At 51.2% G+C, this 13,634-nt stretch overlaps 1 protein-coding gene across 1 annotated transcript; it reads left to right on the plus strand.

Annotated features, from left to right (window-relative positions):
* The first annotated feature begins 2,533 nt into the window (after positions 1 to 2,533).
* Igfbpl1 (insulin like growth factor binding protein like 1) lies at positions 2,534 to 13,634 on the plus strand. Its single transcript, XM_076843260.2, has 4 exons — positions 2,534 to 2,978; positions 10,329 to 10,438; positions 11,123 to 11,233; positions 13,485 to 13,634. The coding sequence occupies exons 1-4, from the start codon at positions 2,534 to 2,536 to the stop codon at positions 13,632 to 13,634; spliced, it is 816 nt and encodes a 271-aa protein (XP_076699375.2).

Below are 13,634 nucleotides of genomic sequence, written 5' to 3' on the forward strand. Positions count from 1 at the left end.
ACCCTGAGGACCACTTGCCAACCTCCCTGCACTGTGGCCTAGAAGGCATCCCCAGGGGTGACCCCAAGAAAATGTGGCCCCATTCTCCCTCTCAGGGACCACTGCCCTGTGTCGGAACACTGTCCACTGCCTGCCCATGTAGATTCATTCATTTTATCCAATTTCACAGTTGTTAATGGCAGGGGGAAAAGTCCCCTGTCATTCTTTTTTGGCTGCTCAGCAGCTGAATTCCTGTCTTCCCCATCTGCATCTTGCCATGTCCCTCGTACACTGCATGGAAGCAAAATCTGTCCCTTGACAATCCCTGCCCATCACTCAGGGGCCTTTCCGCTGGAAACACACCTCTCCCCCTGCTCTGGAGTGGCCCATGGGAGGTCTGAAGATGTGGATATTTATGGCCTCTCAGCCTGGAGCAGGGCCTTCTATGAGTGGCCTGTCTGTTCAGCTTAAGATTCAAATGCATGGCCTGTTCATGGAGAGGCCACTCACTTGAACTCCTGTCCTCTTCCTCTTGGAAGCTCCCCAAGGACAGGGATAAAAGGCTCCCGCCATTTCTCTCCATGCAAAACTGGAGAAATGAATGGAGACATTCACTTTTGCTTCAGAAGCTACAGGGTGTGCACACATCTAAGTGGGGCTTTAACTAATTTTCCCTGGGTCCTTTGTATCCGAATCATAAGCAGAGGAGGTGGAAGTCACACCATCCATGCAGAGTAGCCTCCACCCCCCACCCCCTCCCCCATGCCTGGGATCTTACCACCTGCCAGACAATGGGGCACCTCAACCTTCTTCCCTGCTGGGAGAATTGTCCCTTCTGTTTCCCATCATCCTGCAGGGTGAGACAGGTGTGGCCCACAGTGTTAATAGGTACCTTGGGATTCGGGGAGGGAAAGAACTATCTGATGGCAATAGGTTTGTGGGTGATTTAAAAAAGAAACCAGACACTGCCGATCTGCCTTCAAAGCTTTGGAATGTTTTCTCCACCCAGATACTCAGACTTTGATGCCCCAGGCTTAGTGTTGGAAAATGAGCCTTGCTTTAATTCTCAGCGCCATTATGCAAACATAATGTTCTCCCTACCATTTAAAAGGAATGTAGATGGTATGTAAATGTACCGCTGTGGGATTGTATATTCCAACTCACATTAAGCATACATTAATTTCTTAATAATAACATCATTCACTTACTGCTTCCTCAATATTTGAATAAAAAGGGGGCCAATCATTGCTCTATGTATTTGCCACGTTCTGTCTGGTCTGTTTCTCAGGTCGGGCTTTGTACTATGGGAATGGTGGTTTAGTCTAAGGAGATTAAAAATCATCTCGCTCAGCTCCTAAGGATTTGACCCCCTTTCCATGCATCTAGCCAAGACATCCTTGAACTTTTCCATTGACAGGGAGCTCACTACCTATGGAGCCACCTATTTTCTAGTTTCCCAGAAAGCCTGGCCAGCAAGTTCCTCTCTCCCTTCAGCATCTTAACTTGGCTGCTCCTCAAATTCCAGCAGCCAAGACTTCCTTAAGGCCAGAGGGGGTGCACAGAGCCCAGATCAGAGTAGGTTTAGGGGCAGCAGGAATAACTGACGGCAAGAACCTGCATCTCTCCAACATGCTTTCCCCAGGGGACCTCAGGCACCCTGACACTTGTGCACCAGGACTTCATTGGAACATTGTTTGCAGTAACAAAAGAACAGAAAACAACCAGTTTCAATAACTCCAATTGTGTGCAACCAAACACTGCAAAATTTAACTGCCCAAAGGCTACTTTCACTTGAACTCCAAAATATATCACTGGAGCTCATCTAAAGGAAGTCACTGATGACCATAAGATATGTCATGGATTTATGTAGCATTAAGAAACACACACCACCAATTAAACCATGCCATCAATTGTACAAGAGGCTGGATTTCAGAGATGATACACGGTGGGGAAGCTGTGAAATATTTTAAAGGAGAGAGGTTATAAATCATAAATGTTTTAATAGACACAAAACATTATATATCTAAGAACCTGATAGCAAGACTGGCCTTTATAAACCAGAATAGGGGGTGGAATTCAGAATAAGAGAGAAACCCTGTTTTCATCGTTCGTCTTTTTGTAAAATCTGAAAAATTCAACCACATATTCCCTATTAAAAATAAAACTCTGAAAATATACTGAACGTAAAATAAAAGAGCGCGTCCTCCTGTAATGTAATATTTGGAGCCAGCATTGCAGCTGAAGCCGGGGCATCCATCCAATGCCGATTCCACCCCAGCAGCCTCAGGAAAGTTCCCGCTCGGACTGGGTCTTGGTTTCCCTGAGGGTCTAATCGGATGTCGGAAAGCTGGTCTTGCAATATCCCTTTGGCTCGGAGACCCGGGCAGCCGGCGAGGCCACAGCGCTGCTGGGGTCCGGGGTCCGGGCTGCAGCCGGCTGACACCCCGCGGTGCAGACCCGGCCAATCAGCGGCCGCGGGGCGGGCGGGGTGGCTGCGCCGCACGCACGAAGCCGAGCGCGAAGCAGAGGCGCCACTGCCGTCTCGGAGCAGGCCATGCTGCGCTTGTCGCCGCTACTCCCGCTGCTGCTTATGCTGCCGCCGCTGGTCCCCAGCCTCGGGCTCCGGGACGCGGGCGGTCGGCACCCAGAGTGCGGTCCGTGCCGCTCAGAGAACTGCCCCGCGCCCGCGCTCTGCCCCGAGCCAGGGATCGTTGCGCGCGACGAGTGCGGCTGCTGCGTGCGCTGCCTGGGCGCGGAGGGCGCCAGCTGCGGGGGGCGGGCAGGCGCGCGCTGCGGCCCCGGCCTGGTGTGCGCCAGCCGGGCCGCAGGGGCGGCGCCCGAGGGCACCGGGCTCTGCGTGTGTGCTCAGCGCGGTCCTGTCTGTGGCTCCGACGGCCGCTCCTACCCCAGTGTATGCGCGCTTCGTCTGCGCGCCAGGCACGCGCTCCGCGCGCACTCCAGCCACCTTCATAAGGCACGCGACGGCCCCTGCGAGTTTGGTGAGTCTTCTGGCGTCCCAGGACCCTGGCGGGTAGAGAAAGTGGGACCCCAATTCTCAAGGATGGGAGGCAAAGGATCCTTCTGCACAACCGTGGATCTCGCTGCCTGGGGCCTCAGTTTCCTCTTGGGGAACAGTATTTCGCATTTTGCTGGTGTTCGGGGAGACCAGGGTGGAAATTCACATCCTGCGCTCGCTTATCAAGTGCTTGGAGACACCAGCCCTGGAGAGAGAGGAAGTTTTGATAAGCCTGCTGCCCTCTTTGGTACTTAGGTGCCTGCTCATACAGTGATTTGCAGGCTAGCCTCTTTGTCCCAGGGAAACTGGGAACTGGGGAGAGGGTTTCTCATTGGGTGTTCCCAGGTGTCCTGTGCCAGGTGGATTGTTTGAATGGAGAGGAAGAAGAGGTGAGGCTACTGGAAGAGCAGGAGCTCCTTGCAGGAACTCGGGAGTAGTCAGGACAGAACACCAGGGATCCTGGTTTTGTGTGAGGCCCAGTCTAGGATCCTAAGGGAGCTGCCACTCAGAACAGTTGAGCCCTTTGGAGACCTAAGCTCTGAAAAGATTATTGCACAATCAGAGGCAGACCCAGGTTTTGTGGGTCTAACACACATACAACTGGAAAAGTCCTGCTTTAAGGAAAGGAATAGAAAATTATGAATTGCCAGGGACTTAGAAACTTAAACTTCATTAACATTGCAGTACAACCATATCTGGGTGCCATACTTGCCCACCTTCTCTGTGTAATTTTTAAAAATCAAATAGAAATAAACCAAAACATTAGTATTCAGGAATGTCCAGCAAAGCACCCTGCTCTGCTAGCCCACTTTACCTTAGTGCCGACATGACCCACCCATGAGGTTTTGGAGAACCGCTCATGTCTACTCTGCCTGGAGAGGGCAGTGGAAGGTTCAGGGTGAGTAAACCTGTGGCTGGTGAGTCCACAGGAACGCAGCTTACCCTGGGCTTCAGGCTTCTGGGGAGGAATTCTGGCCTGGACCTAGAGACAAGTACAGGCTAAATGCCTAGGTCAGTGGAATGACTTAGGCTTCAAGATGGAAGCCTCAGGGTTGGGTGAAGCTTTTTCCAGGCCTTAAGAAGTGTCTAATATTGTGTTATTCCCTACCTCTCCAACATATTCCCGGTAGATGTACTCAAGTCCAGGAGATTCAAGGGCTTGTTGGAAATGGGGCAGGACGTCTCCTGGCTGGGAAACAAAGACCATGTGCAGCTCTGTGTAGTCCCAGTTGACAGGAAGTGGCCATTGCTATTCCTCTTTGGGCTCCCAGTGGAAGACAGAGCTGGGGGGCTTTCTGAATGGCCTTGGGCCAATTCTTTCTCCTCTCTGGCCAGGTCTGCCCCTGGGGAGCTACTGTTTAGGTCCCTTCTTCCTCAAATTCTTGTTTCTCTCCTGTGGCACTTAAATGGTCCTGTCCTTGCCCAACACTTGGGTTTTTTTTTGTTTGTTTGTTTGTTTTTTTTTTAAATAATCTGCTTTCCTCAGCATTAAATTCACAGACAGTTCTCTTTGTCTGCAGACAGGTAACAGTCCACATTCAGGAGATGTAAGAAATGCTGACCTGGTTCCCCCAGAATCCACCCAGTGCTGATGGTCTCAGATCATTTCTCCCTAGAGTGGTATTCTGTTCTTAAGAGAAAGACACTTTAAAAGACATGTAGAATAAATTTTCTATTATGCAGAGGAGACTGAGACCCAACAAGGGCAGGGGACTTGTCCAGGATGTCCAGTGAAGGCTGACTAGCTCCCAGGGACACCCTATCCAGTGCTCTTTCAGGACAGGACTTGATAGTCAGGCAGATGGTGGTTGTCATGGTTACCAGAGTAAGGACAGATGGCAGATGGAAACCCCATACCCCTAATTCATTGAAAATTACCAAATGACAAGTAAATGTGACAGCCTCTCAATTCTGATCTTTGGGCTCTGAGGCCCTCCCCAGGCTCAGTCCCCAGGAATAAAGATGTACTTGGGGCCAAACGGGAGCAATTCAGAAGCTGCTTTTCATGACCTCATCAGTGACAGGCACAGCATTGGTGTCAGACCCGACACCGGTGCCCTGTCACCTTCTGTACTGACTTTCTTGTGGGACACCCCCGTCCCCACCCCGTCTGTGTCTGTGTCTTGGTAAGGCCTGAAGGTGTAGACAGGGAGATGTTTCCTTTTCCTAGCCACGGTGACACCTCATTCTGTGCTGCCCTAAAGCCATCTTTAATTCAGAAGACACAGCAGGAGCACTTTTTAACAATGCCCCTGGGGACTCTGGTTGAAGGAAAACAGGAGTCAGAGCTGAGCCATTCTGCTGCAATATTGGTGAGAAAATCACCGTTAATTTGACCAGAGTGAGGCGTTATTAAGTATTAATTAGGCTCCTCCCAGGGTGGAGAAGTGTCTGACACGTGCCCCTGAGAGCTAGTGGGAAACAGTTTGGGGACTTAAATGCTGCTCTTTCCTTCTGTGCTCTGAAATGCCCCCAAATTGCCTAAAAATGACAGTGATCCTTTGATCCACACAATGATTAAAGGCTCGTGTATAAATAATTCTTTCCTGTTGGACATTGTTTTTGCACCCATCTTCTTACTGGGTTTTTGCAAATAATTTTGTTTTCATTCGAGAGGTCTCACTCCCATTAAATAGAAGGGAAAACTGAGGCATGCAGAAGGGAATTCCCTGGAGCCACCTCGCTACCCCAGCTGAAGGCAGCCCAGGTTTGCCTGGCTCCTTGTGGCTCCCTGCCATCCATCTCTTGCCTGCAGTGTATGGAGCCCCTGCGGCGGCAGTGAGCTCTTGAGATCCTGAATCTCAGAAAATTCACCTTGGTTGAAATTCCAGCTCCACTTAGAAACCCAAGGCGCCGCAGTGTTACCAGGTAACCAGAAGAGGCAGCGAATGCCACTTTGTGAGAGGGACAAAGAAAGGGGCCTCATGTTCAAAAGCCTTTCATTGCCAAGGGAGGGGATTTGAGGCACAGGCTGCAGGGAGCGGGATTAAGCTGTTCCACGTCGTATAGTGACTATTAGCATAAATTACCGGGGCTGCTCAGTGCGTTGATTATTAAACTCTTTGGTTGTGCACTTCTTAATACAAGCAGATGAGGCCTGGGGGATGACTTTTGATAGTCTTTCTTTCCCTAGCACCATTAACTTTAAAGAAATCTCAGAGGCATTTGAGGAAATCTTTTATTCCAGCCATCGAGGACCCATTTAATTGACGGGCCAGGGAGACAGATCACCTCACACGATAATAATAATATTGATCCCTTTCATCTCTGCAGATCCCCACGGTCACATCCATTATCTGCCTGCCCCCCAGAGGGTGTGAGCAGTGGACACTCTCTTCATTTGCACACAGGGAGGAAATGGCTAGCAACTTGCCCAGTCCTGAATGCTGGACCCCAGGTGTTTGAGTCTCCCTCCGCTTCTGTTTGCTCACACTATGGAACTGCCTCCTGTGACCATGCGCACCTGGTGTGACTAGCCATGTTACCTGCTGGTTAGCCTTCGGGTGGGTGGATTTGTGCCCTCTCTATTTCTAGGGCCATTGTTAGCACGAGCAGAAGGACAGAAGCGTTGAGTAAGGAGGAGCTAGAGGGATGAAGCTGGCACAGAGGCTGGGCTGACCAGGGGCTGACCTCCCTCCTAAGAGCCACGTTATTCTTATCAAACGCAGGTAGGAAGGAAAGACCTGGTTCTTCAGGGATTATGGCGGCGAGGATGTGTGGGTGCCAGGGTGAAGGCTGGGGGTCGTGGCCTCTGGTGCCTCCAGGAAGAACCCTGATGGACCCTGTCACCAGAAACCAGCAGAGAGTTGCAATCAGGCCAGGCACCATGGAAGAGTCTGCCCCTGAGATAAGACAGCCAGCCACAGCTTTGGATCCCTCTGTAAACTTGCACAGTTGTGGGGGTCTTGGAACGCGTCCTTCTCACAGCAGCCCACGAGGAATGGGCAAGGGGATAAAGGGTCTCCTGTGCCCTTTTTAAAGAAAGCTGTAATCCCAGTGGCTCCGGAAGGTGAGGCAGGAGAATCCCAAGTTGGAGGCCAGCCTCAGCAACTTTTAGCAAGGCCCTGTCTCAAAATGACAAATAAAAGGGCTGGGGGTGTGGCTCTGTAGTTAAACACCCCTGGGTTCAATTCCTGGTACTCACTAAATAAATAAACAAACAAACAAATAAATAAATAAAAAGGGGAAGGGCCAAATCATGACATTGGGAATGGTACAGATAGAATTCAAAGCGGGGTTCCTCTGTCCCAGCTAGCACACTGTCCTCCTGCCTCTGGTAGCATCCCCATGTCATACATTTGGGGTAATAATGGGGACCGGGACTGTCCAAGCAAGGGCACAGTCCCTTGTGTGCTTTCAGGCACACAGTGCATCATACACATTTTCTCTGTCCATGGCTGTGTCCAGTGCAACCCCAAGGGACGAGCTCTTAGGAGCATAGGTCCCCCACGTCGTAACATTGCCCTTTGGTGATCTGCTTTTTATGCTTTGCTGAAGTCAGTCAGAGCCATCCGCAGGACCATATGCTGAGTCCTAGGAATCCTCCTAGTAAAACTTTGGACCTGAGGGTTCTTTTTGGGAACCCCCAGCACAACCCCTAAATAACTAATCTCTCATTGTAGAATGGAGTCCATACAGATAGCAAATGTTTCACTTAAAGTATAGCATGGGACAAGCCTGTTATCCCAGCAGCTCAGGAAGCTGAGGAGGATCTCAGATTCAAAGCCAGCCTCGATGCTTAGAAAGGCACTGAGCAACTTATCTCAAAATAAAATATAAAAAATGGGGATACGGCTCAGTGGTTAAGTGCCCTGGGTTCAATCCCCAGTACCTCGACCCCCCCCCCCCAAAAAAAAGGAAAGAAATACATATATGGGCAGCTTAAGCAGTGCCCCCATCTGGCAACCAAGAAGATTCCTGGAAAGATGAACAGCTCAGTGCGTGGTTGTAAAAGAAGAACCCTCAGCACACAGCAAGTGCCGTGTTAAGCCGGTAGTCATTACCATTGTTACTACAATGAAGAGCTGCTACAGATGAAAATGTCTTCAGTTTTAAAACCAACCATGTTACAATTAAAAGCAGGTGATTATGGCAAAGCACGGCATGAGGGCACTTTTTGAGATAATGGAATGGTTGCGGATCTTGGGAGCTACCTGACTGCCTGCCTTTGTCAAAACTGTGAACCACGCACCAAGAAGAATGCCCTGTCCGTACATGCAAATTTATAAATAAATAATTGTTCAATGTTCCTCTGAGCGGGGTCTCTTTTGTAAAAAGAAATGGTGTTTCCTGCCATGAAATCCAGGCAGACCCAGGATTGCCAAGTCTTTAATTGTCGTTGGAGAGAGGGAGGGCCAAACCCGAGGAGAGAGGAAGAGGAAATGCGATTTGCTGGTTTATTCATTTAGGCCTGAAAGGGAGTGATGAAATCTCATTTAAAATTTATGACTTTACATGAATGGAAGTGAAACGAGGTGATGGAGCGTCCCCTCGGAATCTACCGGGGGCTCTGGAATAAGAGGCGGTTCTGATTGTTCCCGCAGTGAGACATTTGGGGACGGGTTGGGCTCTGGTGAAGGTGGCATCCCAGCGCCTGTGTGGCTGAGGAGGCGCTGGCAGGAGGATGTGAATAAATTAGCCTCTTTGTCATCGCAGATGGGGTCCCTGCCAGCGAGCCTGGGTGTGGGGCTCTGTGTGGCTGCGGGCAGGTTAGAGGTCCATGGCTCCTGGGTAAGCGTGGGCTGGGGGGGTCCTTCACAGGACAGGCAGATGGCCTGGCAGAGGAGTGGCGGGGAGCCTCCTGGGTGGGGAGGGGAGTCCCTGGAGAGCTGTGGGGCACCCAGCTGTGGGCTCTGGAGGGCAGTCCCGGGGTCAGCAAGTGGCCATTACAGAGACGCAGGTTTAGCTCCAGGTAAGGCTGAGCTTTTTTTACCAGGAGAGCCTCCGAGGAGGGCAGGTGGTCTCCGGTGATCTGTGCACCAGCCCAGCCTCCTGCATGCTTCCCTCTCCCCCACCTAGTTCTCCTTTTTTACTGCACCAGGGCCTTCCCCTCTCAGGGCAGCCTGTGGAGAGCAGGGTTGTCTCTGAGTCACCAAGCCTCTGTAGTCTGATGGCCCTGGAATGAACGAATTTGTTCTTTGTCAGGGATTTCTTCATCTAGTGTCCTCAGTTGGCCAGACCTGAGCCCCGTCCCCTGTGTCTCACTCTGTCACTCATTTCATGGGTAGACCCACTCAGTGGCCTGGGAGCAGGGTTGTTATCCCCGTTTTACAGAGGAGGAGGCCTGAGCCAAGAGCATTTCACTGGCCAGGCCTCCACCTTGCACCTTGCCCAGGACACCTGGGCTGGATGCCAGGGTGCTGAGCTGGCCGTCAGCACAGGTGAGACTGCATAGATCCACCCGGACTCCAAGGCCAGCTGTGACTCAGCAGAGCCAAGAGGTGCAGCCCCCTGGTCCTGGGTGAAGTTCCCAGCCAGACCCTGCGGGCTGGGGGAGATGCCCACCCGGGGAGCTGTGGGGGTGGGGGTATCCCATCGGAGGGAAGCAGGGCACTGGGTGAGGCTGGATGGGGGTCTGAAGGCCGGGGAGGCTGGACTGGGTATTATACAGCCCAGTGGGGACAGACGCCAGGGGCAGGAGGAAGCAGGGCGTGGGGCATGAACTAACAGTTTGTAACTTGATGCCAGTGTGCTCCCAGGTCCCCTCCAGAGAGCCCACCCTCCCCCTCCCCCCCTGTAATATTATGGCATCCTAGAGTGGCATTTGCCCCATTTTCTGAGTAGCCCTGGCCCTGCTCCCTTGACCTCTGGGTTTCCAGGTCTGCACTTCAACCTTGGGGCTGGGAAGTCCATGGTGTCTATGTTGTGCCCATGCAGACCGTGGCATCTGGAGTGGACGGCAGGGCTCAGCTCCAGGGTGTGGCAGCCACTGGGCATGGCATTCTCCTTTGGAACACCCTGCACATGGAAACAGAGACGCCCATCTGCTTGAAGTCTCTGCCGTCGGTGATGTGACACTGGTGCTCTTGGAGCCCGCCACCCCCATCCTGTAGCTGAATAAGCAGATGGCAGCCAGGGAGGGGCCGAGGAGGGGGCTATGCTGAGACCCAGGCTCTGCCACTGAGCTTGGGAACTTGCCAGTTTGCTGGTGGTGAAACAATGGCAGCAGGTCACAAGAGCAGCAGAACCTTCCAGGTCTGAAGAGAGCACCCATCTATGATCCCTCGCGCAGGGCAGGGCCCCGCCAGGCCCTCAGCAGGCAGGGTGGTGTTGGAGGTGGGGTGCTTGGGGCCCGCCAGGGTAAAGGGTGTGTTCCCTTGTCTTCTTGTCCCAGCTCCTGCAGTCATCCTGCCACCCCGGAGTGTTCACAATGTCACCGGGGCGCAGGCATACCTGTCCTGTGAGGTGAGGGCCGTGCCCACCCCAGCTATCACATGGAGGAAGGTATTTCTCTCCAAGACTTGTGCGTCATTGTGTGTGTGTGTGTGTGTATGTGTGTGTTGGTGTCTGTGTGAGAGAGACAGAAACTGCCAGGCAGGTGTGGGTGGGAAGTATTTTTTCTTTAAGTGGTTTGTGTGTGTATATCTTTGTGTGGAGGCCAGAGGATTAGGAAAAGGTACTTTGTATATCACTTTCTGCCTCAGAAACTTAGACCACACTCTCTCTCCGGAGAAGGGAGTGGGACTGCAATCCTTCCTTTGCCATTTGGTCCCTCAGGTGCCCATAAAGTTCTGCTGTCACCTATCCCACATCAGCTGCTAGGACCCAAGACCCTGCTTCACCATGGAGCTAAGTGGTTGGCAGGTTTGGCTGATGGCAGAAGCCCCAATCTCCTTCCAAACCCAAATCTTCCTAAAGACCAGTCAGCTTTGTCTTCTGTCCCCTTGTCTCTGCAGCCCTCTTAGTAATAAGACTAGTGGAATTCCTTCGGCCACTGCGGCCGCCTTAGTGGTGATGTGTGGTGATGTCCAGCAGGGGGTGCTGTCTCTACGCACATTTAGGAATGAGCTGTGTTAGGCTTCCAGCCTTTTAGACAGTGAGAGCGTGCGGGTGGCGAGGATGTCTGCGAGGTGTCCTGATCCAGAAGTCCTCTCTCTCCACTGCTCATGGTTTCTGTGTGCTCTATAGGTCACACACACCCCTGATGGCACTGAGGTGCTGGAGGAGTTACCTGGGGACCACGCCAATATAGCTGTCCAGGTGCGAGCTTCCAACCACGAGGCCACAGCCTGGATTTTGGTGAGTGTTTAGGATTATTGGGTGCTACTGACTCACCCTATGGAGCACCCTTGATCCTTGGGTAACACATTACCTTTTTCAAAGCTGTTTCTATCCATTGCTCACAGGTTGTGTACCTCCTGAGAGCACAAGAGGTCTGCTGCTGTGGCCCTCAAAAGATGTCTTTGCCCTAAAGTGCAGAGCCTGTGGAGGGGGAGGGGTTGCTGAATGGCCAACTTTAAGATGCGGTGAGGAGCCAGGGGCAATGGGCATGCCCATCATCCCAGCAATGCAAGAGGCTAAAGGCAGGAGAACTGCAAGTTCAAGGCCAATCTGGGCAATTTAGTGAGACCTTATCTCAAAACAAAAAATAAAAAGCTAGGGGGGTATAACTCAGTGGTGCAGCACCTGCCTAGCAGGCAGGAGGCTCTGGGTTTAATCTCCAAAACCCCCCCCAAAAAAGGGGAGGGGAGTAAGCTAGATTACCCAGTGGGCCCAATTTAAAGGTGAAACTTTAAATGAGGACGAGGGAGGCAGCGTCAGGGTGGTGTGATGTGCAGGACTGTACCCACCAGAGCTGGCCTTGCAGATGGAGGATGGGCCCCAAACCAAGGAGCACTGTTGTCCTCTAGAAGATGTACAAAGCAAAGAAACAGATTGTCCCCTAGGGCCTTAAGAATTCTGCTGACACCTTGATTTTAGCTCACTGAGACTCTTTTGGGCTGCTGACTTCCAGAACTATAGATGATGGACTTGCGTAGCTTTAAACCATGGAGCCTAGGTCGGTTTGTTACAGCAGCCTTGAGAAACGAATACACCCATGTGACTGATAGAGGGAAGAGGCACATTCAAGTCCTCCTGCAGGGCTCTATTATGTCACTTGCAGCATTTTTGCCAAAATAAGGGAATGTCATATGTTTCAAAGGCTCATGGAGCAAGGAGCTAGGGGTCCATGTTGAGCAGTCCCAGTTATCCTCTCTGAGCCTCAGTTTCTTGTGACCTTAGCAGGCCTGAAAATTATGCTAGTTTTATTTAGAGACAGTGTCTCACTGAGTTGCTTGGTGCCTTGCCTTTGCTGAGGCTGGCTTTGAACTTGCAATCCTCCTGCCTTAGCCTCCTGAGCACCTGGGATTGCAGGCATGCGCCAATGCGACCAGCCCTTATTTAGTTCTTAATGGTATGGCCGAACACGTGCTGAAAATGTTCAACTGGTGTGTTCAGAGGGGGATGGCGTGTGTAGCCTGGTTTGCGAGTGATAGAAGCAGTGATTGCAAGAGAAAGCACAAGAGAAGAGAGCTGGTTATAGATCTGGTGGTGAGCACGTAGGGACACTCCCTGAGGAAGTCTTATCCTCCATAGCCCTGGGAGGTTTGGTGATGCTTCACCTAGCTGAGGGACTCAGAACGCAGTGCGCATTCCCTCATTTTCTTACAAGGAAAGATGGGGAAAGGTTATATCTGGTGGTGTTTTGTAAAGGTCACCCACATAAGGAACATGCTATGGGGTCCTTCTTTGGACAGTAGATTTTTGTTCTCTTTGTTTGCAGTATATTCCTCATAATCTATAACTGTCAACTTCAATAAAAGGGCCAAGTAGCTTATATACATAAAGGCAGGAATGCAAAGGAATCATTAAAATGAGAGTCACAATAGGGAGCATGTTCCTCAAGAGGGTTCCTAAGAAGGAATTTTACTGTGCTCTTCAGCAGCCAAAGCAAAAGAGAAATGGCTTGGTCTTATTCTAAAGAGGAGCAAGTGTTCGGCCATACCATTAAGAACTAAATAAGGGCTGGTCGCATTGGCGCATGCCTGCAATCCCAGGTGCTCAGGAGGCTAAGGCAGGAGGATTGCAAGTTCAAAGCCAGCCTCAGCAAAAGCAAGGCACTAAGCAACTCAGTGAGTCATTGTCTCTAAATAAAACATAAAATAGGGCTGGGGATGTGGCTCAGTGGCTGAGTGCCATTCCTGGTACCAAAAAAAAAAAAAAAAAAAAAAGAACTAAATAAGGGAAGCCATGTGCAATAGCACATGCCTATAATCCCAGCAACTTGGGAGGTTGAAGCAGGAGGATTGCAATTCCGAGGCCAGCCTCAGCAACGTAGTGAGATCCTGTCTCAAAACAAAATAATAAAAGGGTCTGGAGATGTGGCTTAGTGTTAAAGCACCCCTGAGTTCAATCCCCAGTACCTGCCCTCCACAAAAAAAAACCTAAAAAATGAAGTCTTTTTTGTCTACCACATAAAACTATCTAAACATGTCTGTTGTATTTCTAGATCAACCCTCTGAAAAAGGAAAACGAAGGAGTATACCAGTGTCATGCGACCAACATGGTCGGGGAGGCCAGGTCCCACGGCACAGTGACCGTCCTGGATCTGAATAGATACAGAAGCTCCCTCTCCCCCGCTCCAGCAGGCCTCCTGTGA

This window comes from Callospermophilus lateralis, chromosome 2 (assembly GCF_048772815.1).
Source record: "Callospermophilus lateralis isolate mCalLat2 chromosome 2, mCalLat2.hap1, whole genome shotgun sequence".
Classification (NCBI taxonomy): domain Eukaryota; kingdom Metazoa; phylum Chordata; class Mammalia; order Rodentia; family Sciuridae; genus Callospermophilus; species Callospermophilus lateralis.